This window comes from Chrysemys picta, chromosome 1 (assembly GCF_011386835.1).
Source record: "Chrysemys picta bellii isolate R12L10 chromosome 1, ASM1138683v2, whole genome shotgun sequence".
Taxonomy (NCBI): domain Eukaryota; kingdom Metazoa; phylum Chordata; order Testudines; family Emydidae; genus Chrysemys; species Chrysemys picta.
In genome coordinates, this window is record NC_088791.1 from 70,863,295 (window position 1) to 70,891,104 (window position 27,810).

General features: G+C 40.9%; 1 protein-coding gene across 26 annotated transcripts in view; it reads right to left on the minus strand.

The window, feature by feature from the left end:
• OSBPL8 (oxysterol binding protein like 8) overlaps positions 1–27,810 on the minus strand; it is a 198,998-nt gene that overhangs the window by 87,997 nt on the left and 83,191 nt on the right. For 10 of the 26 annotated variants that reach the window (XR_010590973.1, XR_010590972.1, XM_065559249.1 and 7 more), the window contains 3 exons: positions 27,470–27,506; positions 23,914–23,958; positions 19,461–19,598 (listed from right to left, as the gene is read on the minus strand). Coding sequence is in view for 21 of the 26 variants with exons in the window: in XM_065559249.1 (XP_065415321.1) it covers positions 19,461–19,598; positions 23,914–23,958; positions 27,470–27,506 (220 nt within the window). In the remaining 5 variants the exon portion in view is untranslated. Of the gene's footprint in view, positions 1–19,460; positions 19,599–22,836; positions 22,928–23,913; positions 23,959–27,469; positions 27,507–27,810 lie in introns of all 26 variants that reach the window. The other 16 variants (XM_065559324.1, XM_065559286.1, XM_005310818.5 and 13 more) reach the window with 3 other exon arrangements.

Here is a 27,810-nt window from a genome sequence, read left to right on the forward strand (position 1 = left end):
GGTCCACACTCGGCAGGCAGGCTCCCCCGTCGACTCCGCGGTACTCCTCTCGGCGAGCTGGAGTACCGCAGTCGACGGCGAGCACTTCCGGGTTCGACTTATCGCGTCCAGACTAGACGCGATAAGTCGAACCCAGAAGTTCGATTTCCAGCCATCGAACTTGCCGGTAAGTGTAGCCAAGGCCTATGTCTGCCCTCTGTGAGAGATGGCTGCCAGCATAGGGAAAGTATTCTACATTCCCCAGTTCTTCTTTGTCAGTGTAGATCTTCCTTGCTGGGTCTGATGACTGACTGGAGACAGGCTGGTGGAGAACTTTTGTTTTGCCTATGTTCAGAGTTAGCCCTAGGCTTTTGTAAGCTTCAGAAAAGCAATTAAGGGCTGTTTGTAGATCCTCCTTTGAGTGTGCAACTACAGCGCAATCATCTACGTACTGGAGTTCAGTTACTGTTGCCAATATTATTTTAGTTTTGGCACAGAGACGAAAAAGGTTGAAGAGGTTGTCGTCAGTCCAATACTGGATGCCAATGCCCTGTGGTAGACAGTCTTGGGTTAATGTTTTCATAGCTGCTAAGAAAATGGAGAAAGGGGTGCGTGCCAGTACACAGCCTTGTTTTACCTCAGTTAGGATGACAAAAGGGCTCAGAGGCAGAGCCACTGCACAGGATGGAGGCAGTCATCTGGTTGTGGAGGAGTCTTACAATGGTGATAAATTTGCTTAGGCAGCCAAACTCTGACATGATTTTCTACAGAGCCTCACAGTTGACAGAGTCAAAGACTTTGGTCAGATCGATAAAGGCCATATACAGCTCCTGGTGTTTTTGTTGAAATTTTTCCTGGATCTGTCTAGCTGCAAAAATCTTGTCAGCTGTGCCTTGTGATAGCCTGAAGCCACACTGGGATGCTGGAAGTACTTCTTCTGCAAGAGGGAGCAGGCGATTCAGTAAGATTCTAGCAAGAATCTTCCCAGAGATGGAAAGGAGAGCAGTGCCTTGATAGCTGCCACTGTCGACCTTGTCTCCCTTTTTGAAAATGGTGATGATGTTAGCATTACACAAGTCAGAAGGGATTTCTTCAATGCGCCAGATTTTGAGGAGCAGCAAATGAAGCTTGTTAGTCAGTCTCTCTCCCCCACACTTTTAGTACTTCAGATAGTATGCCATCAGGACCTGGTGTTTTATTGTTCTTCATTTGTTTAATTGTTTTGCAGACCTCCCCAGGTGTCAGTGGGTTAGCAAGCGTTTCCCAGATTGGGTGCTGAGGGATGGAGTCGATGGTGTCGTCAGTCACAGTTGATTCTCGAAGCTTGTGGTAGTGTTCCTTCCAGCGCTCTTTGATGGATTCGTTATCTTTAAGAAGGGTACTACCACCTTTGGACCTCAGAGGTGTGAGGCCACATGAGATTGGTCCATACAGGGTCTTCATCTAATAAAAAAGCTTCGCATATCATGTCTTTCAGCGAACTTTTGGATTTCTTTTGCTTTGTCCTCAGACCATTTGTTTTTGATTTCTCGGATCCTCCTTTGAACTTCAGCTTTGAGCTGATGGAAAGAGCTCTGCTTCTGACTGGCTAGTGGTTGGTTTTGCCAGTCGCAGAAAGCTTTTCTCTTCCGGTTCAAAAGGGCTGTAATCTTAATGTTGTTGTTGTCAAACCAGCCCTGATGGTGGCAGGTAGCAAGGCTGATGGATTCCTCACAAGCCTCATGGATGGTATGTTTTAGGGCTTCTCAGTCTTCTTCGACACTTGTGTTGTCATTTTCAGGTGTGCATATGGTCAGTTTTTCCACTGAAGAGTGTTTGGAAGTTCTCTTGGTGCACTGAGGATTTAAGTCTTTGGATGTCATATTGCCATCTGTGTGATTTGGATTGCTTTCTATGTTTCGATGCAATCCTGATGGACATGACTGACTTCACCAGGCAGTGGTCAGTCCAGCAAACATTGGCTCCTCTCAGGAGATGGGTGATTTGGACATCTCTTAAATCATGTGTTGCCACTGTTTTGAGCGGGAGTAAGACTAGCTTTGTTCCAAGTTCAATACAAACTCTGAAGGAATTTTTCCTCTGTGTTTAGCATATTTTAATCTATTGCAAAGCACTGTCACAACACTGTCAATTTATTTGTATGTGTAAATTTACAAATGATGCTTTACATCTGTCTACAGCATTTATTATTTATATAAAGCCATTGATGCAAACGGCATTTTACATCTATTTTATTACTTCTCAAATATATTAAACGGGGAGGAGGTAGTATGAGATAAGGACTTTGAGACAGCAACAGAAAAAAACAAATGCTATTCCAACTTTGAGTCAAAAATGGTAAAAGAAGTGGTCAACAAGAACGAGCAGAATTCCCACAGTCTAATCCGGATATTGCTAATTCACTAAGGTTCTGAGGCACAATCTGTCTCTACCTGACTCTCCCCTTACCAGTATATGACTGCCTAAACTGTACCAGTGAAATTAATTGGATCACTTGTATCGTAAGTTACTACTATTCACTAAAAAAGGCAGCAGAGTCTGGTCCAATCTTTGCCTCGCTTTCAATACCTGTAAGAGTCAGTAATACTTACTACCTCCCCTTCCTCCAAGTACACTGAATGCACAGTCTACAACTACTGCCTGGAGTTCTTCTCCAATTATAGCATAAATCCTCTCCAATGTAATTTCCACCTCCTACTCACCATTAAAATAATGACCTCTTCCTGGCCAAAGCTCAGAACCAGTACTCCACCCTCATCCCTCTCAACCATTGGCTGCCTTTGGCACCAACAACTAGGACTGTCATTTTGAAATATTGTCATTTGTTGGCTCTTATGCTTCCATCCTTTCCTGGTTCTTCTTCTCTCTCTCTCTCTCTCTCTCTCTCTCTCTCTCAAATTGATCCTTTGGTCTTTGTATTGGAGGAGCCTGCTTATCCACTTTCCAACTTCCTGTTGGACTGGCTCAGGGCTCAGTTCTTTGCCTCCCACCCCCACTTCTCACTCTATCTATGCTTTGTCTTATGATATTCACCTATTCTCTCTGTGCTGGTGACTTTCACAAATCTACATTTCCTTCCATTCAGATTAAAATTCTGGCCCATCTTTTGGACATTGATTTGAGATTCCTTCAAGCTTCAGCTTAAACTGAACCTGGCCAGAGTTCTTAATCTTTACATACAGAACCCCAGAGCTGTCCTGCTTCCTCCTTTTCCATGCACAGTGGACAACCCACCATGCTTCCTGTCAGGCCTGTAATCTGGATATCTTCAAACGCAGCCTTTTCTTTAGGGTCTCACATCCTGGCCATATCTAAATCTTGCTACTTCTTCCTTCATAACACTTCTAACAACCTGGCCTTTTTCCCCCTCTGTCCACACAGACAAATTTCTCATTCAGGCCCTCATCTAGCATCTTGGCTTACTGCAACTTTATTCTCCATGGTTATGACCAATGCAATCTTGCCCCACTTGCATCCATTCAAAGCATTACTGCAATGATAGGTTTCCTGGCTCATCACTTTAGCCATATCACCTCTCTATTACTGTCCACCTGTGGTTCCCCCTTCTCTAATACATAAAAGTGAAGAAAAGTAGTATGCATGTTAAGGTCCTTCACAGACTACTCCCACCCCATCTATCATAGGTTATCCAGTTGTCTACTCTCCTCCACCAATAATGGCAGCCATCACAACCCAGTGATTCTGTTTCCAAGCAAACACCTTTGCACACCCTTCCTGCTACCCCTCAGACAGGGAAGGTGTTCCTCATTAACATGTGCAAAACTACCTTACTGTTCTTCTTCAAATCCCTAGATAACCTAGCATTATAGACTTCATTTAGTGCCATTCTTTTCACAAGTGCTTCTACATGGAGTTGTCATATGTACACTTTTTTTTTAAGCCAAAGACCATCTTCCTGTCACTCAGTAAAAAAGCAGATATTCCTAGCAAGTAAAACCCATGAAATATATTTTATTGCCTATGTATAAAAATTGGACAGTAGGGTGAACACAGTTATAAATTTAACACAATCTTATCTGAATACTAGTAGCAATCAATTTTTTCAAAGCATCTTAATTTTCAGTATCTATTACAAGTCAGAGTTTTCTTTCTATTTCAGTTATTGCAAGTACAGGTAACCGATCATCAAGACAGCCTGGGAACATGTTTATAATTCAAAAGTCTGACAATTTTAGATGCTCAATTTCTGAGGACACTTCTGAATTTTGGAAGAATAATTAACATGATTTATAAGAGTCCAATTTGAAAAGGATGATTTGTATAACAAACAATGTAAACAACTTCAGGTTATAATCAAAGATTCCTGCACATTCTGGTACATCTACACTGCAGCTCGGAGCGTGTATCCCATCCATGGTAGACAGACTCATACTAACCCTTGGGGGGAGGGATAGCTCAGTGGTTTGAGCATTGGCCTACTAAATCCAGGGTTGTGAGTTCAATCCTTGAGGGGGCCACTTAGGGATCTGGGGCAAAAATCAGAACTTGGTCCCCCCTGAAGCCAGGGGGCTGGACTAGACTACCTTTCAGGGTCCCTTCCAGTTCTATGAGATAGATATATCTCCATATATTATTATATAACCCATGAAAAACAGCAGCTTGGATGCTGAGCTAGTGTGCCATGTGGATTTTGCTGCACCAGCAGAGGGTCAGGATAGCCACCTGAGATCAGACCCACCCAAGTCTCTGCGAGTGCAGCAATATCCACACAGCTATTTTTAGCACACTAGCTCACACCCTGCTAGCACGAGTCAGTCCACCCAGGCTGGGAGCAGTGCAGACCTACCTTAAAACGCCAATCTTGTTTTCAATATTAAAAATAAATTTAGCCTATTGTACTTTGTTTTTCCACTGCAACTCTACGGGGGGGGGGGGGGGGGGGGGGGGGGGGGGGGGGGAGAATCAAAGCCAGGGTGAAGAAGTCAGTCAAAAATCTGTCAACATCAAACTACAACCCTTTGATGATTTATAGATATAAAATTGGGCTTTTGACCACATTATGTCATTTGATTTGTATTCCAGAAATATTGCTTTGTGGCAGAGGTTTTAGTGGTGTTAAAATCCAAGTATAGTAATCCTTGCCAAAATATGTTGCTATACGTAAGTCGTCATTGCTGTAAGCAATGCACTATAGGACCTACAAAAATAAATCAAACTTTACAGCAAAAAATTGTCAAATTCCCTCAAAGTCTCCTATCAGGAAGACTATCACTTTACCAGCCAAATTCTGAATCCATTTGCCTATGAATACAAAACAACAACAACAAAATAAATAATAAAGGTAATTATTATTATATAATAATATATATTATATAGAATACTAAAATACTAAACAGACCCGTCACTGTAATAATGCAAAGTCCCATGAGCTCAAAGCACAAAATAAGCCACAAATGTGCACACTTTTTCACTGATCTTTTGTTCTCAGTTACCTGCTAATGGCCTGTTTTGTATCAAGTATATCATAAGTGAAATTACATAATTATATTAATTAAAACATTTTTGTTTGTGTACCTCAGCCAATAGACAGCTATATGATTAGCCCCTTTCTATTTTTATTTAAGCAAGCTACTAAATAACCTACATTTAGCTACAGTAACCAGAAACGGAACCTATCCTCTACCTCTAGCAGACCTAAACTTGATGACTTAGACATTTCCCTTGACAACCTCTTCTATAGTATAAGCACTGCTGTTCTAACACTTGTGATACATCTTACGGTTGCCAACCAGTCCACAATAAACACAAGTGTCATCAGGTGACTCAGATGTATAATTTAGCAGAACGAGGCAGAACCAAATTGTTGTTTTTTTTTAAAATACATATGAACTCTCACTTCTTGACACGGTCAGGTTAGACACCTGACCTACTGTACAAGGATATGCAGGGAGGTGTGGCTACCTGCTCTTCCTTGGTCAGAAGCATGCTGTTAAAGCACACTGGGCTCCTAAATACAGGAGCATAATGTGATTCCCAGAAGCACCAGTGGTGCCTAAACTTCCACTAAAAATCAAGGGAAGTTAGAGTTAGGCACCTAGGTGCTTCTGAAAATCCCATTAGGTTCCTATTTGCATTTTTGGGATCCTAAATACCTTTAAAAGTCTGTCCCACAGTCCTGATCACAATGTGGAAGAAGCATTAAGTACCAAATTAATTTTCAACAGCTAGAAGTCACTGTTTGACTAGCGTCTTAAGACTTTTGCCTTCCTCCTTAAAAAACTAAACTTTTCCCCCCAGGATTACAGATCTCTGGAGCCTCTACACATGTTCATTCTCCCCCCCTCCCACCTTTGAAAGACTCCTGTCTATCTGGTAGCTTCTTGAACCTATCCAGTGATGACTTACTGCCAGCCAGGGAATATTTGGATTTTATTCTTGTTTAGTCTGTTCATTTATTCAGAAGATTAGCTAAACTTAAGCCAGGCGTTTTACAAGTGTAGCCTCTACACTGTGCTAATGCGGAAAAGTAATAATATTGGAATGGAGGGGAAAGTACTCCAATAGTAGTAATGGGAAAAAAAAGATTTAGGGATGATAGGTATCACCTTACAAAGAGGTATGGCAGAGAAAAAAACCGAGTATGATTTCAGATTACATATACAAAAGGATCACATAGTAATTGGAGGAGATAGTCCCTTCTGTATATAGGCACTGTTAGGTTACACAGAGAATACTGTGCCTTGTTTGACATTTTAACCAAATGAGGTTGATAGAAAATTTAAAGAAAAGCACTTAAAGGAATAGAGGATAGTCAAGTTTCAGGAAGGCTAACTGATGCCATTAACTTTCTTAAATCAACCATTAGAATAGTAGTTTTCAACCTGGGGTCCACAGACAATTTCCAAAGGGGTACGCACCTCCGTTCAAATTTTTTAGGGGTCCACAAATGAAAAACGTTGAAAACCACTGCACTAGAGGATGCTGAAGCAAAATACATGCTGTACTCTGAGTAGTCAAGTGAGTATGAGCTTCATCTAAAGCTTGCACTTTACCTTAGTTACTGCAAAGAATGTTAAGTACCAATTAATAAAAAAAGTGCCCGTAAACACTACTACAATTCTATACAAGTGTAAGCTAGAGGTTACTAAACTTGGCAGACTCACTTAACTCAACTCATCTACTCTTGTTGGACTAGGAACAATCCTATAATCATTCTTACAAAACAGTTTCTCAGTTAACTTAAAACAACTCTCATGTAAGGAACTGTCAAGAAAAAATAGCAATACATCACAGTTATTTAAAACAAGACCTGGTATTAAGTAATGTTATTTCTTTAAAGCTACCATCCAAACTTTAAATATATGAAGATATGTTCAGTTACTGCAGGCTGTATCCCAAGATGTACTTTAAGACAAACAAGTTGATATTTTCAGAGCAGCAAGAGCTAGCACAATAATATGACCACTTCCATTTACAGTATTTTCTGTTTTATTGTTTGTGATTCAGAGAGTGACTGGTTCCCTTCTACCCTTACTCTTTCCTGAGAAATGTAAACCAGGGCTTGAAACTAAATCCAGAACAAATTAGGGTAGATTTATTTATAGTGCTACGATAAAGCATTGCATGAGGTCAGAGGAACTAGAGCTAAGAGCAGGATATTTTAAAAGCTTGATTTCTTTTCAAGTTTATATTTGCATTCCACCCAAGGCCTGCAAAACAGCAGGTCAAAATGCATAGGAAATAGAATATTTGCATATCTTTTACTTTAGTTCAGCCTCTCATTTTTGCAAAAGCTACATGACCAACAAACTTACTTTTATGGCACTAGACTAAGTGTTAGTCAAAGTATTCCTAAGCTTACTTTAAAAAAAAAAAGGCCTCAAACAAAATTTCTACCACCCTATACACTTTTATAGTTATAAAAACTTGCATCACACTGACAATACACTTATTACAATTAAAAATGGCAACATTTGGCATGACAGACAATTCACTGAATTTATTTAACTTGCCACTGGTCAGGTGGCCTAGCAAATACTAAACCTCCAACAGATGACTAAAGAAGTTGCTAGGTTTTCTAAAAGTGTTTTGTTTATAGGAATAATGTACCTAGCCATATTTCACTCCTTTCTACTGTACATACCAGTCCCGATGTTAAACAATCCCATGAATAAGAATTTCAGTTCAGGTCAGTCAGAGCTAATGCAAACATCTGGAAGCAATGCTATTTTTGTACTACAAATACATGTGTGTTCCAATCACAGAATCTCACCCTCTTCTGGGTCAATTTCACTGCAATTACAATATATTTCTAACATTTGTACTTCATTAGATGAATATTTATATATGAAATATTCATTTTTGAAATTCAAACTACTCCAAATACATGAATCATTACTTCGTATTGCAAGTTGATGGAAATATTAACATTGCAGCTGGCACAGCCATCTAAAAAAATTACACAAATCTTGAAAAGAAAAAGTTATTTCTGGGTACCGTGGTTTGTAATGTTCTAGCAATATGCACCACGGACTGAAAACAAGGACTTTATTGTACTTTTACTCGCAAATATTTTACATTTAACCTGAAGCCCATTACTTATATATTGTGCCCATTACTCATATATTTGTACACTCTAGATATTATTTAAAAAGCAATGTGTCAAGTTATGTACCCCTCTTTTAAAAAATAACCAAGGATGGGATTTTCAGAGCACCATGGGTTACTTTCAATGGGACTTGCACTCCTAAACCAGTTAGGGGCTTTGGAAAATCCCACCCTAATTTTTCATTTATGTTATAAATATACCTAACAGCAAAAGTAAATTAAAATGTAAATTACATTTCACAGTTTATTCCATTTGCTTTCTGCATTTCTCATCTTAAAAGCAAAAGTAGTCAGTTTCACTTCTGGTTACTGAGACAATTAAGTTCATTTGATAACTAGTTAAGTGCAGTGATTATGGCAAATAGCGTTAAGAAATGTTTGACTAGACACTTTCCATAGGATTTTTTCTTTTAAAAGTGATGGGAAATTTGGTTGGTCTGTTTTTGTGAGTCTTTTGTTTAAATGAACCTTGGGGTATAGTTTTAAAGAGACACTGTCAAGTTAAATACCTCTGAACTGAGTGAATTTAGAAACATACACATACATACATACATACATACATACATACATACACACACACACACACACACACACACACACACACACACAGTATCCCTTGGTGGCACTGAGCTGTTAGTAATAAATAATAAAAATAATAAGATTTTGCACTGCTCACAGGAGTTAAAGCTTACAAATCAGTTTAATTTGTACACAAATGGTGCCCAGAGTTGTTGTGATTCTGTATTAAATTACACTGACTAGCAGAACAAGCTGTTCCAGCATTTATGAAAAATCATGTTACAAACCATTGGGGCTTTTAGTTTTTGGGGTAAAAGTACTGGATCAGGAAGTAATCATGTATTAGTTTTTACATTTTCCATTAATTATTTCTTGATGGTTGGAAAGCACTAAATCCTGTAATTGCTTTCATGAAATGGATACTTCTACCTGAGTGGAAGTCACTTACTGGACATAAAGGTCAATCCTGCTATTTTACTTCTACTTCTAGATATTGCTCTGTGCAGGTGAACAAGTAGAATTTTTGCATAGTGCTATAAAATTAATTGGTGGTGGTTTGTTCAGACAATTTTGTCACTTCAAGGCAATCATTACAACATTCATATCATGAAGAGCACCACAACTGCCATGCTTGTTGATAGCAGACTGGCCCAAGAACTGACTGAGCCTGGAGACTGCACTACCACTCAAAAGTCCAACTATGCTAGGATTGAAGCATATTATGAGGCCAGCATGAGGCCACCCTATACTCTACCTAGTCTCTAGGCAAGTATAGGAGGACTTAAATCACCTGGGATGCCAATACACCAACTTTCAAAAGCACTGAATTCACATCTTTACAGAAGTTCACAGAAATAATAGAACAGGCTAAATTAACCACCCATATTGGTTAGTGTCTTAATTCATGCAAATGAACTGAAGTAACTTGTTTGTATTGTTGTCACACACAAAAACCCACCAACAATGGACTGAGACCCCATTGTATTAAGCCATACACACATGCAAAATAAAGTGTGTCCCTTCCTCAAAAAACTTATATAAGCAAAAGGTGAGACAATAGGAGGGACGACAGAGTATCAATGAAATGATTACTGTAGTATGATCTAGCCTATTGCTTTTATAAATCTTTTCCCAAGCTTTTTTTTTTTTTTTTTTTTTTTTTAATTTACAGACTGGTCTCAATTATTTTGGTGAGCAAAAGCAAAGCCAGTAAAGAACACAATGAATGCTTGACCACATCTATATCATCAGGCATAATGGTTACATTACGGGCTTTATAAAAAATGTTTTAGGAAACTAAATATACAGGTACTGCATTTCTGGTCAAGAAAAAGATATCGCAAAGTATTCATAGGAAAGAACCACCACAAACTTGTTTAGAAGGTTTATTAATATTAAAGTTAAACAAATTTTACAGCAAGACTGTTCCTAAAGTATAGACTACAGCATGAGTCAGGAGGTTATGTACCTGTTGCAATGAAATATTAGCAGCTTTTACAAAATATACCATAATTAGCAGTCAGTAGTGCAGATCATAGTAAAATAAATCTGGGGAAAACACTAAACAGATCGAAGTAGCAAGTCAGTGGTATTTTTGGCTGAATTCACAAGTATCTCATCTGAATTCTTCCCAAATATATTGACTTTTTTCCACCCTTGCAGTCAAAATGGAAAACAAAAACACAATGAAAGCTCAAAATTAACTGGTGAAAATACAGCAAACTAAGAGCAGAATATTTTTATTTAAATAATTCAAGAGATACCTATCCAGGCCATCCCAACACACTGTTAACAACATAATTAAATCTCAACAGCATTAAATGATCAAATTTGATAGGAACTCAGCCAGCAACCTACAAAAAATTATTTCCGCCCCATCTAGGAAGCATACCCTCTACCTTCTCCAAAAACCTGAACACCTGTCCTTTGAAGCATGCCCAGAAGGCCAACAAAAATTCAGGCTATTTCAGACCAAAGGGGTATAATATGCTCAGGAAGGTTTGTTAGACTGACCCTGTCAGATTTAGATTTGCAACAGATCTACTGCAGAAACATCCTGGGAGTCCAAGAAAAAAACCTGGCTGTCTGTAAAAGAAGGACTTAAAGAAACTTGACTGGTAAGAAATTAGACTTCTCTAATATATACTTTGTGATGTCAGATAGCAGGATGCTTACAGCAGTACCCATTCGTGAAAATGGGACTATGAGAAGATGTGATGAAGTGGGGACATTCTTAATGTTTTCTCTGAATACCGTGTGGGTGCCTCAGTTTCCCCTATGCATTTCTCAAGTATCTAGGTGGTGGGATAAGACTGTGTGATTGTTGCAGAGCCCGAGAGGGCCAGTGTGAGGCTGTCTGCACAGAGAATGGCCGACACCCTGTCTCCTGGAACCGATGGCCTGGGCCCTCCCCTGCAAAGGTGCCAACTGAAGGTGTTGGAGAACAAAGATCAGATGAAAAGAACAGGAGTACTTGTGGCACCTTAGAGACAAACAAATTTATTAGAGCATAAGCTTTCGTGGACTACAGCCCACTTCTTTGGATGCATACAGAGTGGAATAAATATTGAGGAGATATATATATATATATATACACACACACACACACAGGTGGGAGTTGTCTTAAAACTCTGAGAGGCCAATTTAGTAAGGGAAAAAAAACTTTTGAAGTGATAATCAAGATAGCCCAGTACAGACAGTTTGATAAGAAGTGTGAGAATACTTACAAGGGGAGATAGATTCAATGTTTGTAATGGCTCAGCCATTCCCAGTCCTTATTCAATCCTGAGCTGATTGTGTCTAGTTTGCATATCAATTCCAGCTCAGCAGTCTCTCGTTGGAGTCTGTTTTTGAAGTTTTTCTGTTGTAATATAGCCACCCGCAGGTCTGTCACTGAATGACCAGACAGGTTAAAGTGTTCTCCCACTGGTTTTTGAGTATTATGATTCCTGATGTCAGATTTGTGTCCATTTATTCTTTTGCGTAGAGACTGTCCGGTTTGGCCAATGTACATGGCAGAGGGGCATTGCTGGCACATGATGGCATATATCACATTGGTAGATGTGCAGGTGAACGAGCCCCTGATGGTATGGCTGATGTGATTAGGTCCTATGATGATGTCACTGGAATAGATATGTGGACAGAGTTGGCATCGGGGTTTGTTACAAGGATAGGTTCCTGGGTTAGTGGTTTTGTTCAGTGATGTGTGGTTGCTGGTGAGTATTTGCTTTAGGTTCGGGGGTTGTCTGTAAGCGAGGACAGGTCTGTCTCCCAAAATCTGTGAGAGTAAAGGATCATCTTTCAGGATAGGTTGTAGATCTCTGATGATGCGCTGGAGAGGTTTTAGTTGGGGGCTGAAGGTGACAGCTAGTGGTGTTCTGTTATTTTCTTTGTTGGGCCTGTCTTGTAGGAGGTGACTTCTGGGTACTCGTCTGGCTCTGTCAATCTGTTTTTTCACTTCAGCAGGTGGGTATTGTAGTTTTAAGAATGCTTGATAGAGATCTTGTAGGTGCTTGTCTCTATCCGAGGGATTGGAGCAAATGCGGTTATATCTTAGGGCTTGGCTGTAGACAATGGATCGTGTGGTGTGTCCTGGATGGAAGCTGGAGGCATGTAGGTAAGTGTAGCGGTCAGTAGGTTTCCGATATAGGGTGGTATTTATGTGACCATCGCTTATTAGCACAGTAGTGTCCAGGAAATGGACCGCTTGTGTGGATTGATCTAGGCTGAGGTTGATGGTGGGATGGAAATTATTGAAATCATGGTGAAATTCCTCAAGGGCTTCTTTTCCATGGGTCCAGATGATGAAGATGTCATCAATGTAGCGCAAGTAGAGTAGGGGCGTTAGGGGACGAGAGCTAAGGAAGCGTTGTTCTAAGTCAGCCATAAAAATGTTGGCATATTGTGGGGCCATGCGGGTACCCATAGCAGTGCCGCTGACTTGAAGGTATATATTGTCCCCAAATGTGAAATAGTTGTGGGTGAGGACAAAATCACAAAGTTCAGCCACCGGGTTAGCTGTGACATTATCGGGGATACTGTTCCTGATAGCTTGTAGTCCATCTTTGTGTGGAATATTGGTGTAGAGGGCTTCTACGTCCATAGTGGCCAGGATGGTGTTTTCTGGAAGATCACCGATGGATTGTAGTTTCCTCAGGAAGTCAGTGGTGTCTCGAAGATAGCTGGGAGTGCTGGTAGCGTAGGGTCTGAGGAGAGAGTCCACATAACCAGACAAGCCTGATGTTAGGGTGCCAATGCCTGAGATGATGGGGCGTCCAGGATTTCCAGGTTTATGGATCTTAGGTAGCAAATAGAATACCCCTGGTCGGGGTTCTAGGCATGTGTCTGCACAGATTTGTTCCTGTGCTTTGTCAGGGAGTTTTTTTTAGCAGATGGTGTAGTTTCTTTAGGTAATCCTCAATGGGATCAGAGGATAATGGCCTGTAGAATGTGGTGTTAGAGAGCTGTCTAGCAGCCTCTTGGTCATATTCCAATTTATTCATGATGACGACAGCACCTCAAAAAAAAAAAAAAAAAAAAAAAAAGATCAGATGGCCTCCTGGCCCGGGAAAGAGACAAAGGCCAGAGGAGGGGCCTGGAGAGTTTCAGTTTGGAGCTGGCTGGGGAAATGGAGGGAGCCCCAGGGCTGGGGTCTACGCTCCCTGCCCCCCAAGATGGACCCGACTGAGGGGGTCCTGTTGTCTGTACCTACAAGCTCTGTTTTGGACTATGTTCCTGTCATCTAATAAACCTTCTGTTTTACTGGCTGGCTGAGAGTCATGGTGAATCGCAGGAATTAGGGGGTGCAGGGGCCTGACTCCCCCACCTACCCCAGAAGAAGCTGTCATATATTGCCTGTAAAATATAGGGTGAAACTCAAGTGATCACTTGACAGTCCCAGTGAAGTTCCACATTGGAGGTCAACACTGCCCAAGTAGAAGGGGTCATTATTCTTAGGAGAAGGGCAGAAATTTAACAAATCAAAAACACACACTTTTGGCAAGCAGGGAGAATCTTAAAATTCACCCTCCAGAAGAATCAGTATTGCATACAACTGTAAGAATTCCCGTGGATTTAATGCTTGCAGAATGCTTGTCAGGATTTCCATCCATCAGAGAGGGAATTCTCAGAAGCTTGTTAATTTCTTTTAAATCATAGCAATAAATGGAATGGTACAGAAGGCTCCTGAGCTACATTTAATATACTTAAGTACCATAGTCATCCTTCCCTGGAAGGGAATTACTTAAATTTGCATCACTTGATTCAAAAATTCTGCTATTTGCTTCATGGCATTTTGGGTTTTAGGAGAGAGGAAGAAATAAATGAGTCTCACATACTGATGACTTCCACCTTGAACACATACAATGCATATTTTATTTGCTCCACACAGCTGTAAATCACAGGCCTATTATACAGAAACTGGGGTGATTCCCTGACACCTTCAGTTAGTGTTTCAAAGGAGAAGGTTACTTACCAGCAACTGGAGATTTTTTGACAAGTGTGGTCTCTATCTGTATTCCAGAGGGTTACACATGCACACCACATGCCCGGAGTCAGAGAATTTGAAAGCAGTATTCGCTGGTCCACGCATGGTTCGTTCTTCACCACAAATCTGAGAGATCCACAGCAGAGGGGAAAGAGGGCGGGAAATGAAATACAGATAGGGACCATACAGCTTGAAGAATCTCCAGTTACAGGTAAGTAACCTCCTTTTCTTCTTCAAATGATGGTCCCTATTGTATTCCACTTATGGAGATTGACAAGCAGTACCGAAGTTGGTGGAGGGTGCGAGGATGATGATGGAAGGGTCGTGCAGAAGACTACCGTGCAAAATAGAATCATAGGGTTAAAAAGGGACTGCAAGGATCATCTAACCCGACATTTGTCTATAGCTCAGTTCTCCAATTTATCAAGAGCCCTCTGAATTTTAGCTCTATCCTCCAAAGTACTGGCAACCCCCATTAGCTTTGTGTCATCTGCCAATTTGATCAGGATTCTCTCTATTCCTACATCTAGGTCATTAATAAAGATGTTAAACAATACCTGACCCAGAACAGATTCCTGTGGAACCCCACTTGAGACCTCCCTCCAATCCAACATCATTCCATTAATAGTTACTCTTTATTTATAGTTATTTAATGAATTCTGGATCCACTTAATGGTAGTTCTGTCAAGCCTGCATTTCTTCAGCTTACTTATCAGAATGTCATGTGGGACTGTGTCAAAAGCCTTGCTGAAGTCCAGGTATATTGTGTCCACCGCATTCCCCCTATCCACCAAATCAGTTACTCTGTCAAAGAAGGAAATCAAACTGGTTTGGCATGATTTGTTCTTGGTAAATCCATGCTGGCTGCTAGTGATTACCCCTTCATCCTCCAAGTATTCACAAACAATGTTTTATACATTGCTCTAGTAGCTTCCCAGGTATCGAAGTCAGGCTGACTGGTCTATAGTCTCCCGGCTCCTCCTTTCTCCCCTTTTTAAAGATGGGCACTATGTTAGCCCTTCTCCAGTCTTCCGACACCTCTCCTGTCATCCATGAGTTTGTAAATATTATTACTAGTGGTTCTGAGATTTCTTCAGCTAATGCCTCCAGTACCCTCAGGTGAATAGCATCTGGCCCCACTGATTTGAATTCATTCAAATTGGTGAGAAGATCTTGCACCTTCTTTACTCATCCTGATCTGCATCTTTTCCCCTTTGTCGTCTATGGTAACTTTGCTAGTCATCTGGTCACATGTTCTTTTTTGTGAGAAGACTGAAGCAAAGTAGGCACTGAGCAACTATGCCTTCCTATCTTTCGTTACCAGCTGAAGCAAATGAAGCATCCACTGCCAAGTCTCACACCAGGGCATAAAGTGTCATGAAGATGTGCACCAAATTCCACGTGGCTGCTTTACTTATGTCTATGAGAGAGATGCCCTGGAGAGAAGCCAAGATGGTAGCTTGCCCTCTGAGGGAGTGAGTCTGTATCCCTGCAGGGGGAGGTAGGTCCAACAGCTGGTAGCAGAGTTTGATGCAGTCAGAAATCCACCTGGAGAGAGTCTCTGGGTGGAGCTGGCCTGTACTCAGAGTCTCTCAGCTATTGCAATGAATTGTCGACGGGACTTTGATAGGTTTCGTTCTCTGCAGGTGGAAGGTCAGCACATGCTTGACATTGAGGGAATGGAGCCGACATTCTTGTGTGGAGGCATGTGGTTTTGGAAAGAAAACCTGTAAGTGAATAGCTTAGTTAACCTGGGTTATCACCTTGGTAGAAATTTAGGGTGTAGACATGAGGAGATTTTCTCCTTGTGGAATACTGTGAATGGCGGGTCCGCCATAGCACAGAGTTCACCGACTCTCCTCACTGCAGTGATAGCTACCAGGAAGGCAACTTTCATGGGAAGGAGGGACAGGGAGGAGATTGCCAGTGACGGCGGGGGGTGGGTGGGGGTCATTCAAACTGAGAATACCAAATTCAAGTCCCATTGAGATGCAACCATTTGGTGAAGAGGGAAGGTTCTGAGTAGGCCCTTCCAAAATCTAGGGTGTGTAAAAAGAAATAAGCCTGCTACACTGGTGGACAGAAAGTGCTAATTGCATTCAAGTGGTCAGTCAACGTGCTGAGGTGAGATCCAATGACTTCAGGGATAGAATGTAGTCCAGAATCAGGGGATTTCCACCTCTTCTGGTGGAACTCCTTTAAGTTGGGCCCAAGAGGAAAAGCACCTCCACTTAGCCAGGTAGCATTGTCTAATGGAGTCCTTCCTGCTGCTAGAGAGAATGTCTTGTACAGCAGAGGAGCATGCTCATTCTAGAGTAGATGCCTATCGAATTACCACTTCCTGAGATGGAGCGGATGTGGATTGGGTGCCACCAAGTTGGGTGAGGGGATCAGGAAAGTTCAAGATGGGAATCGGGACAAGAGGACACGCGGAGGTAACTGGAACCAGAACTGTTTGGGCCGAAAAGGGGCCCTGAGGATGACCGTCACCCTGTCTCATTGGATTTTGAGGAGAAGTTGAGGTAGGAGTGGCAGTGGAAGAAACACGTAGCTGAATTGGTCTGACCACAAGAGTAGGAGAGCATCACCTGGGGAGTGACAGACGATGCCTTCTCTGGAGCAGTACGTGGTGCATTTGTTGTTGGTCTGAAAAGTGAATATGTCTGTGGCAGGGACTCTCCATTGTTTGAAGATATTGCATAGCACCATATTGTGAAGCTCCCATTCGTGGTCACTTGCAAAGTGTCTACTGAGCAAGTCCGTGAGCACATTCTGTGTTCCCAGAGGTAAGCTGCAGTAGGGCAATTTGATGTGTGATGCACCTGTTCCAGAGCTTGACCACTTCTGTGCAGAGAGCGGGCGTTCTCGCTCCCTCTTGTTTGTTGATATAGAAAACTGGTGGTGGTATTGGCTGACATGATGAAATTGAAAGAGTGGGAGAAATGGTTTGCACGCCCTTTGCACTGCTCCAAGTTCCAGGATGTTGATGTGCATCCTGGACTTGAGAGGGGTCCACGTGCCTTGTTCTGTGCGGTTGTCCATATGGGCTCCCTAGCCTATTAGGGAAGCATCGGTGATGATAATTTTGCTTTGAAAGGAGGGAAGAAAGGGAACCCCCAGCAGTACATGACCAGGGGAGTGGGGTGGGTGGGGAGGGGGTGCGATCCACCATAGTAGGGACAACAGTACCAGAATCTTCAGCCTGAGATCCAAAGAGCGATGGCTTGGTGAGTAAACGGAACGGAGCCACATCTGGAAGCAGTAAAGATGAAGTCTAGTGGAAAGGGGTAACATAGCTATGTGGCCCAGAAGAGACAGGCATGTCTTGAGCGGTACATGTGGGAGGTTCATGAAGTGAGATATAATGGCGTTCATTGCCTGAAACCGGTCTGTGGGCAGGTATGTGTAACATACTATACCTCAAAATGGCACCCAGTAACTCCATATTCATCATTCATATGTGGTTGTGATATTTCATACACTGCATGCCATGTAAGGTATCATATGAAAGGTCATGATCTGCTGAACCCCATTGTTCCATCCAAATATGTATATTGTTAGTGTGTATGTTATGAGATTTTGCTGTATGGTTGTTATTAAAATATGTTGTAAATTTGCTAGTGGCACAGAAAGGACCCCCACCCAGGAGGGTGTTCAATTAGCAGGGGAACTGTAATCAAGGGATTTACAATTCAATGACAGTTGCACAAGCACCACACAATGGGAACTGCTCGATCCCATGACACAGTTGCACAAGACCACTCCAGGGGGACTGCCCAACCCAGTGACTCAGCAAAATCTGCCAGGACATGTCTGGGCAAGTGTCTTCTAGGCAAATGGACTAAGGATATAAAATAGGGAACAGTGGCAGCATGCCTTCACCTTTCTTCTCCCCCACCTACGCCGGAAGCAACAAGAACACGGAGAAGACAAAAACTTCAACTGAGAAGACTGGTCCATGCTTAAGACAGGCCTGTGTATTAAGAATTTCAACATCCAGGGGGATGAGAAAACTGCTTAATCAAAATACTGCCTAGTGCAATAAGGTTAAGATTTAGATTGTGCGCTTATCTTTTATTTTCTTTGGTAACTAGCTCTGAACTCTTATGTCTACCACTTATAATCTATCTTTCTGTAGTTAATAGATTGATTTTATATTTTACCTAAAAACAGTGTGGTTTAGTTGAAATGCTTGGGATGTTTCATGTTTCCATCTGCTGGAAAATAAGATTAAATACATCATTTGAGCTGGCATAGGACATCCCATTGTGTATTAAGTAACAAGTGTAAATATCTTATCACACAGATAAAAATAACCACATCCATATAACCACATCCATATACTAGATTTTTCAAGAACAGTCCTACATTCTGCCATGCAATTCAGTATAATTGATGATCAATAAACCTCTCTGCATCAAGTTATATTTTCTTGAAGTACTTTTACAAATGTATTGTATAAACAGTCTTGCATAAAATGCTTAGATGTGACATAAATAGCCGTTACAAGATTATATGAGGTCACCTTTATTCACGGTCACAATACGGAATATTTCTCCACAAGTCATAACGTGTACTTTATGTAAAACAGAGCCATGAGCTATGCTTTAATCCTCTTCTGTCGTGCAATTAACAACTTTTATTTTAGTGGTATGAAGAATTCTATACAATATGCTTTGGCTAACAGAATAAATTTAAGTTAATTATATTGGAAGCTTTTACACCAGAGGGTACTTAGACAAGTTTCCTTTTTCTGAAACCTCAGTTTTAAAAGCAATATTTTGTCAAGAACTGAACTAATGTTTGATGCTTGGATTGGAATATGTTTGATGCTTGGGTTGGAATAGGTAACAACCACCAAGTTTGGAATATTTTAAACCCTTCAGTAATAGAAGTAAAGGTCTCTTACCATGGCTGTGGACAGTTCCTGGACTGAGCGTCGGCTGGAGTAGATCTTTGGTTGGAGTGAGATGTGCTTCTTTCCCCTGGCGCTGGCTCATCTTTCCTGGAGTCAGAAGGTGTGATTCATCACTGTTTGTTACCACAGCTGGAACATAAAAAGGATGGTCACGCAACTATAGAAATCTATGCATGACAAAGAAATAAATGACAGCAATTAAATAATCTTTAATTATTAAAAATCTGCCCTTCAGATTAAATCCTTGGGACCTTCATTTTCTAACCTACACGTGTGCTTTCCTCTTGAACAGGCTAAGGAATTTCCCAACCAGCAATTTGGTTGGGAATAGACAATGGTCTGGGAGAGTGAAGTATACAGCAGAGGAAAAGAGTATTGGGAATTGGGAAAGCTATGTGGCCTGGAATCCACTATGCTAACCCATTGCAAAACACACTCCTGTAGGTAAAGTGGAGGGGGGAGGGGGAAACCACTTGAAATCCAGCTTCCCTTCTGGATCCAGACTTTGGGAATCCTTAGTTTGGCACAGGCCATGGCTGCAGCTCGCCAGCTCAAATGTCTCAGTTGCAAGACCATGTGTTTGTTCCTAAAAGCTATCAATGGATGCACGTTACCATAACAAGCATGTAGCCCTCTGGTGATGGAATGGGCAGAGAAGCAAAATGAGAGAGATTAAAAAGCAGAAGTGAATAAAAATAGAAATTTCCTCCATGAAGTTTGCAAACAATGGCAGGGATGAGGGGGAAATTGAACATCTTTTTAAAAAAGCTTTATAGAGTAAATCCTGTAGTAATAAGTGGCCAGTAATCACCAACCACTTTACTTGTATTCACCTATAAGCTGTTCAGGATAGGGACTGTTCCCTTCTTCTGTAATAGTACAGTGGCTGGCACACTGTGGGTGTTATTGGAATGAGTAGTCATGACAAATGAAACAAGGAGGGGGGAAAATAAAACACCAAAATGAAAACTGGGACATTACAAAGGACGCCTAGTTCAACAAGTCACCACATGGCAGGCTGCAAAAATAAGAAGATATGAGCCCCTTGGCTGCAGACTTCACCATGCCTTAAGATTTCCATGTCTCTTCAGACTGGGCCTCTGAACTGTACTTTTAAACCACGTCAGGTTAGGAGTTTAATTTTCCAGACATGACATTCCAAGGATGCCTGATGGCTTGTTTCATTATTATTATCATCATCACTAAGTTATTTTTTCCACAAAGGTGGCAATGACCAGTGAAGACAGCATAAAGAGTAAAAGGACAGTAGTAGTCCCCACTTTATAGCTCTATACTGGACAAACTACAAACACTTGTGTGACCTGCTGATCAGGAAAGTTGGATGAAAAAGTAGCACTTCCTCTCCCTCCTCCTGACTGGGGAAGGAGGAAAGAGTAGGGTTAAAAATCAAACGCTTTTTCAAGAGATCGAAACATTGGAGTACTGGACTGCCAGCACTGATGAGTCACCCTATAAGCGAGCATAGAAGCAAAATGCAAAAAAGTGCAGAAGATCTATAAAGGAAACAAAACTTCACTTTAGAGCTTCGGTGGATTATGAACAGTCCTAAGAAAAAATTATGACACTGTTCTTTAAAATATTTTTTAATCTATTTTAAAACAGCAACTTTGAAGTATATAACAAATAAGCAATTAAAATCTAGAATTTTGAAAGATAATTCCCCTCTCCTGCCATTTGATTCAGCCAAAAAAGCCTTTTACGTCTTTCACACCTCTTCCTTCATACTGTTGCAATGGAGTTGCAATTTCATTTCTGCTATTACATGCAGTGGAGTACCTGACAATTTGAAGAGTCACCATGTATAGAACTATAATGCCCTCTGCTGGTTCCCATACTGGAAGCAAAATAATTTCAAGTCCTCCAATTTCGACATTGTAATGTCCAAATTGCCTCCAATTGTGTGTCCAGTATACACATCAATCAAAATCACATGTACTCCAAAGGAGGACAGACACTCAGGTTTTTAGTATTAATTGGTTATTTATATATAATATCAAAGTAACACTGCGCAAAGTATTGCCAAAGTAAGTTTACCTGAACCAAGAACCTCTTTTGGGGCACTTCTATTACCAGTATTATATTTTTAACTTTTCCTAACTTTTTTAAAAATCGATGTAGTAGTTGCTGCTTTTCACTTTTTATTTAAGACATAATGAGGAATACTCTTGGTTAGTTGTCACAAGTAACTCAGAATGCTAATCCCTCATAGTGCATGGCTCATTAATACACAGACTATCAATGAATTTAGTACTTTAGTAAAAAGAGTCATGTTTTAAGGAAAAGTTGACCACCACCCACCCTGTTGAAAGCTTAAAGTTTGCTATGTACCCAACACACACAGTGTTGTAGTGCCACTGCAAAGTTCACCTAGTCAAGATACTGAAACAGTGATGGCACACACACGCTAATAATATTTGCAAACCATTCCTTTTGAACTGCTATGTGATATAGTGTGTGTGCTTAAGTTAGTTTATAAGTGCTTCAAGTCAAGGACTTTGTCTTTTAACTGTATTTGCAGTTATGAAACTTTAACATTAGCCTCTTCAATTGAGTGGGCGCTTCAAAAAAAAAAAAAAAGTTAATCTGTAAAGCTGAAAGTGATCAGCAGAAGAGAAAGGAGTTCGAAGTTGTTAAACTCCAATGGTATTTGTCAGCATAGTGTTACAGAACAGTAAGAAGGTGAATGGAAAGTTTTCAGTACAGGTGCACTTCTGCCTGTACTGCAGGTAATACAGCAAGCACAAGCAAGGAATCATCTGTCTTGTCTATTCCAGAAAACCTCCAAACCTTCCCCCTAATTGCTATAGGCTCTCCTTTTGGCATGTGCCTGGTAAGCAGGCCAGATGACAGTGTGGAGCCATTTACTCTATGCAAGTTCGAAGGGAGCCTCAGCTTCTTATTTTAAGAAGTACAGGAACTCCTCACTTAAAGTCATCCCAGTTAACGTTGTTTCGTTGTTACATTGCTGATCAATTAGGGAACATGCTCGTTTAAAGTTGTGCAATGCTCCCATCTAACGTCGTTTGGCAGCCACCTGCTTTGTCCACTGCTTGCAGGAAGAGCAGCCCGTTGCAGCTAGCTGGTGGGGGCTTGGAACCAGGGTGGTCTGGCAGCTCTCCTATCAGCTACCCCTATCAGCTCCCCGCTCCCTTAAGTTCCCTGTGCAGCAGCTGCCCAGCAGGCTAGCAATTGCAGCTGTCCCTCCCCCGATTGCCATGTGCTGCTCCTGCCCTCTGCCTTGGAGCTGCCCCCCCGAGACTCCTGCTTGCTGTGCAAGGGGAAGGGGAGAAAAAAGGGGGGCTAATGTCAGGGTGTCCCCCTCCCCCCGCTCCTGCACCCCGCTTACCCCATCTTCCATAGAGCAGGGGAGACACACGACTGGGCTCAGGACAGAGGGAGCTTGCTGGTAGCAGCAGCTGTGGTCTCAGCAGGCTGATCTAATTAACAAGGCAGTGTACTTAAAGGAGAAATGCGCATCTCTCTCTCACACACACTCATTGTGTGTCTGTCTGCGATGCTCTCTCCCCTCCCCCCTGCTGCCTTGTAGACTATGAGAGTTAACGCTTGAGGGCTCGGCCAATTGCTAGTTCATCATTTAGCAGTCAGGCATTCCCTGGAAAATATCCCACCCTCTGACTCCTCCACCTCAACCAATCTTCACAATCATCATCACTGTGTACCAGTATTAAATTGTTTGTTTAAAACGTGTGTGTGTGTGTGTGTGTGTGTGTGTGTGTGTGTGTGTGTGTGTGTGTGTGTGTGTGTGTGTGTGTGTGAGAGAGAGAGAGAAAAATTCCCTGGAACCTAATCCCCTCATTTACATTAATTCTTATAGGGAAATTGGATTCACTTAACATCGTTTCACTTAAAGTCACGTTTTTCAGGAGCATAACTACCACATTAAGTGAGGAGTTACTGTAGCTTTTATTAAGGCCTTGACTTTCAGAAGTGCTGTATATCCACAATTCCAACTGAATTCAATGGGAGCATCAAGTGCTCGACCATCTCTGTAAAATTATGCCCTATATGTCTGTGAGGGGCAGTACCCAGCATCTTTTGAATCCTAATTGGTAAAAAGCTCTTTTGGAAACACTTAAGAAACAGCCTAGTTCACTTTAAATGGAAACAGCAAGAATTTAAAAACAATCAAAATGAATATTTTCAAAAGCTATTTACTAAGGTAAGTAAATGGAAAAATGCCCAAAACAGGCCATTAAGATGTTTGGAACCAAAGAAATCATTTTGAGTTTAAAAAGGAATAAGAGTGCTAGGAAAGGAAACAAAAATCAGTTACTGGTATAATGTGGATTAAGAGACAAAGTTCTGGTCTTAAGCTCTGATCCCCATATGAGGGGACATTCCAACACCACTAAGACCACTAGGCTAGGCCAACAACTCTGTTTTAAAGAACATTTTTATTTACCTTCTTCCATTTCCTCACACTTGCTTCTGCTCAGCTGTTGGGATGCTAGTTCATAGCAAGTCAATAACAGAAGATATGAAATGAAGAATTGAAATGAAAAATTACAAATTAAGAGTCTTTATGTCAAATTTGCACAGATTCTGCAGTGGAAGCTATTTTAAGTATCTGAAATGGCAAGTTATATTTTCAATAAGGAAACAAATGAAAAGGTAGTAAGAGATCTTTAATATAATGCATTGGAAACTCAATACCACAATGGATTCCAATAAAATCCTATTCCAGCATTGTCAACCCTGAGCACTCAAAAAAGCATGACAGCCTGCCCAAGGAAAGTTATGAGATTGGCTTAAAAACAAGATTTTTAGGGTGAGATTTAAAAAATAAATAAATAAAATTTTCATTTTAGGTTATTTTTATTTTCCTTTTGGTATTTAAGGGTTTAGGATTCAACATTTTCAAGCTCTTCTTTGCAGCTATGAGGGCTAGAAACTTACTTTACATGAGAATCTCAGTTTTCATTAAAAAAGTGAAGAAGACTCCAAGAACTAGGGATTTAAGAGAAATACCAGATACTATGCTATTCAATAGAAATCACATCACAGGAGTTTATAATGCTTCAATATATAAAAGGCTTCACTCCTGTAAACACTAATATATCAGAATCCCAAACCTTCCTATTTAACCAACATTCCAGTTCCAGCCTATATTAAGCAGAGTCTGTAATTTAAAATACATAAAATTCTCATGCAATCAAAGCCTTTAAGAGATCTCTTGTACCACTGTCTGTAGCTCATGAGATGGGAAATGAAATCTAGAGATGTAACAGAATCAGAGAACAAGTGTTAAGACATCAGTAATTTGAATTTATTAAAAAAAAAAAAAAAAGCTATCTGCCAGTTTCATTGCATCTCTCAATAAGTAACAGCACTGTGCTTACAATGGGCAGAGCTTCAAATGCAAGAGTCCTAACTGAAGTCTTTTTTTTAAATTTACTTAAGTGCCTAATGCATTAATCAGCAGCAATATAAGTGCGTCTTCTTAGAACATGTCTTTTAAAGATTAAGCCTCCAGTACTTAGCGCCACCAAACAGTCCTTTATAATAATCAGACTCTAGCCTCAGAGTCTGATTTCCCTTTATTTGAGACTTGTCTCATCTTCAGTATTGAATTTGCTGTATGAACTACATGCAAGCTCCCAATCCTCATTTTCCCTCAGTGTTCACTGAAACTGGATTAGTGCTTGGAAAAGTATACTGATTCAAGAAATTTGTACTGGCTCTCCAAAGTATTTGAGCTCAAGTAATTACTGTTCCAGTCTCTCGTTTAGCAACTTCCATTTTTCTACAAGAGGTCTCTGCAGTGGAGGCCTTTCAAGGCAATGTAACTGAAGAGCTGTCATCTTGCAACAAAGAGCCATGATAAAACATGGCCCACAGACACCTTGAGGCAGTTAGTCTTAGGGCTGGTCCACACTAACCCCCCAGTTCGAACTAAGATACGCAACTTCAGCTACGTTATTCACGTAGCTGAAGTCGAAGTACCTTAGTTCGAACTACAAAGTACTTACCGCGGGTCCACACGCGGCAGGCAGGCTCCCCCATCGACTCCGCATACTCCTCTCGCGGAGCAGCAGTACCGGCGTCGACGGCGAGCACTTCCGGGATCGATTTATTGCTTCTAGACAAGACGCGATAAATCGATCCCAGAAGATTGATTGCTTACCGCCGAACCCAGAGGTAAGTATAGACATACCCTTAGAAATGAAACACCTTTTCTCACTGAAAGCAAAAGAGAAAACAGAACCCCCATCCGCAACATAAACATTTCTTTTCAACTTCGAGTTAAAGGATTTGACACAACTGGCCAAATCTCTTCACAATGCACATTCAATGAAACTTCACATGAGATTTGAAAATCTAAACTTCTGACCTCATGCTCAAAAGATATTTTTTCAAAACAGAAACTTTAGAGGAGACAAATTCAACAGTCTCAAGGTCTCCAGTCTGTCATGTGGAAGCTTTGCTGGGAATTTCCATTGCCAGTTTCAGCCCTCTTATTTACCAAGAGTTGTGATGGATTCTCTCTGACAGTTTTTAAATCAAGATAGGATGTTTTTCTAAAAGATGTGCTCTAGAATATATTTTGGCAAAGTGTCACACAGGAGATCAGACCAGATGATCACAATGGCCTTTCCTGCCCTTGGAATCTATGAATCATACGGATCCAACCCATCTGTGTCATACTTAGCTTGCATCCCCCCCACCCCTGGGCAAAATAAGCAAAGTCCTATGACAAGCAGGCATTGTGGGATGGAGAGAAAGCAGAAGCCAGGGAAGAGACTCAAGACAGAGAATGGTGAATCCTGGTAGAAAGCCCTGGGAGTTGCTGTTGGTAGACAGCAAGGCAAGACTCAAAAAAGCCCAGGAAAAGATCAGTTGAGAAGACTGACCTTTAGGAAGGAGGGGCGGGCCTAGCTTGAGACTGGCTGAAGATTTTGGTTTGTGTTTATTTTGACTTGGATACCCTGGAAAGAATGAAATTTTTCGTTAGTGATTTAGCCGGAGGGCCAAATCACCACAGCAACCAAACCAGGCTACAAAATTGGGAGAGCCAGACTGAGTGAAGAGAAACTGGGGCAGCAGTTAGCCCATGACCAGAATGGTGAGCTGGTGCTGCTACAAGAACTAAGAAGAAAATTCTGTTGAGGGACAGAAAGGCGACACCACAAAAAAAGAAAGTACATCTAACACCTTAAGCTAAATTCAAACCCATCTGCATGTGACCGAACATAAAAAGTATTTGTAAATCGTTTTCAGCAGTAGATAACTTACTTCATTTCACTTTTTCAAGAAAAAAGCAATATACAAAACCCCAAACGGATTTGAAAAGTTTCTAATAGTAGCATTCCCATAGGTCACTGCCTTTTATTAAATGGTATTTTAGTAAAAATGCATCCAAACTAGTCTCCCTTGCATGTTGGGATACCTCTTTTTAGTCACACTTCAGTATGTGAGAAGGCTTTTTATTAAAACTAATTGGACAACAAGGTACTGAAAGCAAACACTGCCCTAAGCGCCAAATAAAACAAGTTGCTTCTACCTGTTAAACCACTATTTTGTGTGTCCTATTTAGTGTTTATATTACAGTAGCACTTGGAGGCCCCAACTCCGATTAGAGCCCAGCTGTGTTAGGCACTGTATAAACAAACAGAGTGAAAAGACAGTCCTTTCTTTTAAAGTGATAAATATTTCCATTTTAACTTCAGAACTCCAAGTGGAGTGTTAAAAGGATTCATATTTTTCTAGCCATGACTGAAGAAGAACAATACGTCCTATGAATTATGGTTGGTTTTAAATTTAACAAACACCTACGGACAAGACCAACAAGCAGAATAAAGTATTTCTTTAACAGTTGTCCTTGTTATCTCAGTTCTTCAATTAGGTCATGACACACATGAAACCCTAGTGTTATGTCCACTGGCCCATGTGCTCACACAAGAAGATGGTGACCGTGACTAATATGCCCAAACATCCGATAGACGAGGTCAGTTACTTACTTGATGGTCCATGAGAGTCTTTGATCTCACCATGATTCTGCGCGTGCAATGCAATTGGAGAACGAAGAACAGCGAACAAAAAAAGTCCAGGCCAGGAAGAAGCAAAATGTGCAGAGACGTCAGCAACAGGAGCAAAAGGAAAGAGGAAGCACAATGAAAACAGAGTTAGTTTATCACTAAAATACAACATGCACATCAATATTAAGGGAAGACTTCAAAAGGACTTAACAGTTCAGAAACAAAACATTGAAGCAACAAAACTGACAAATATGCTTATAGGAAGCCATTATTAGCTTAGATACAGTTAGTGAGCAGCTAATATCCCTTTTTAGATAGACAAA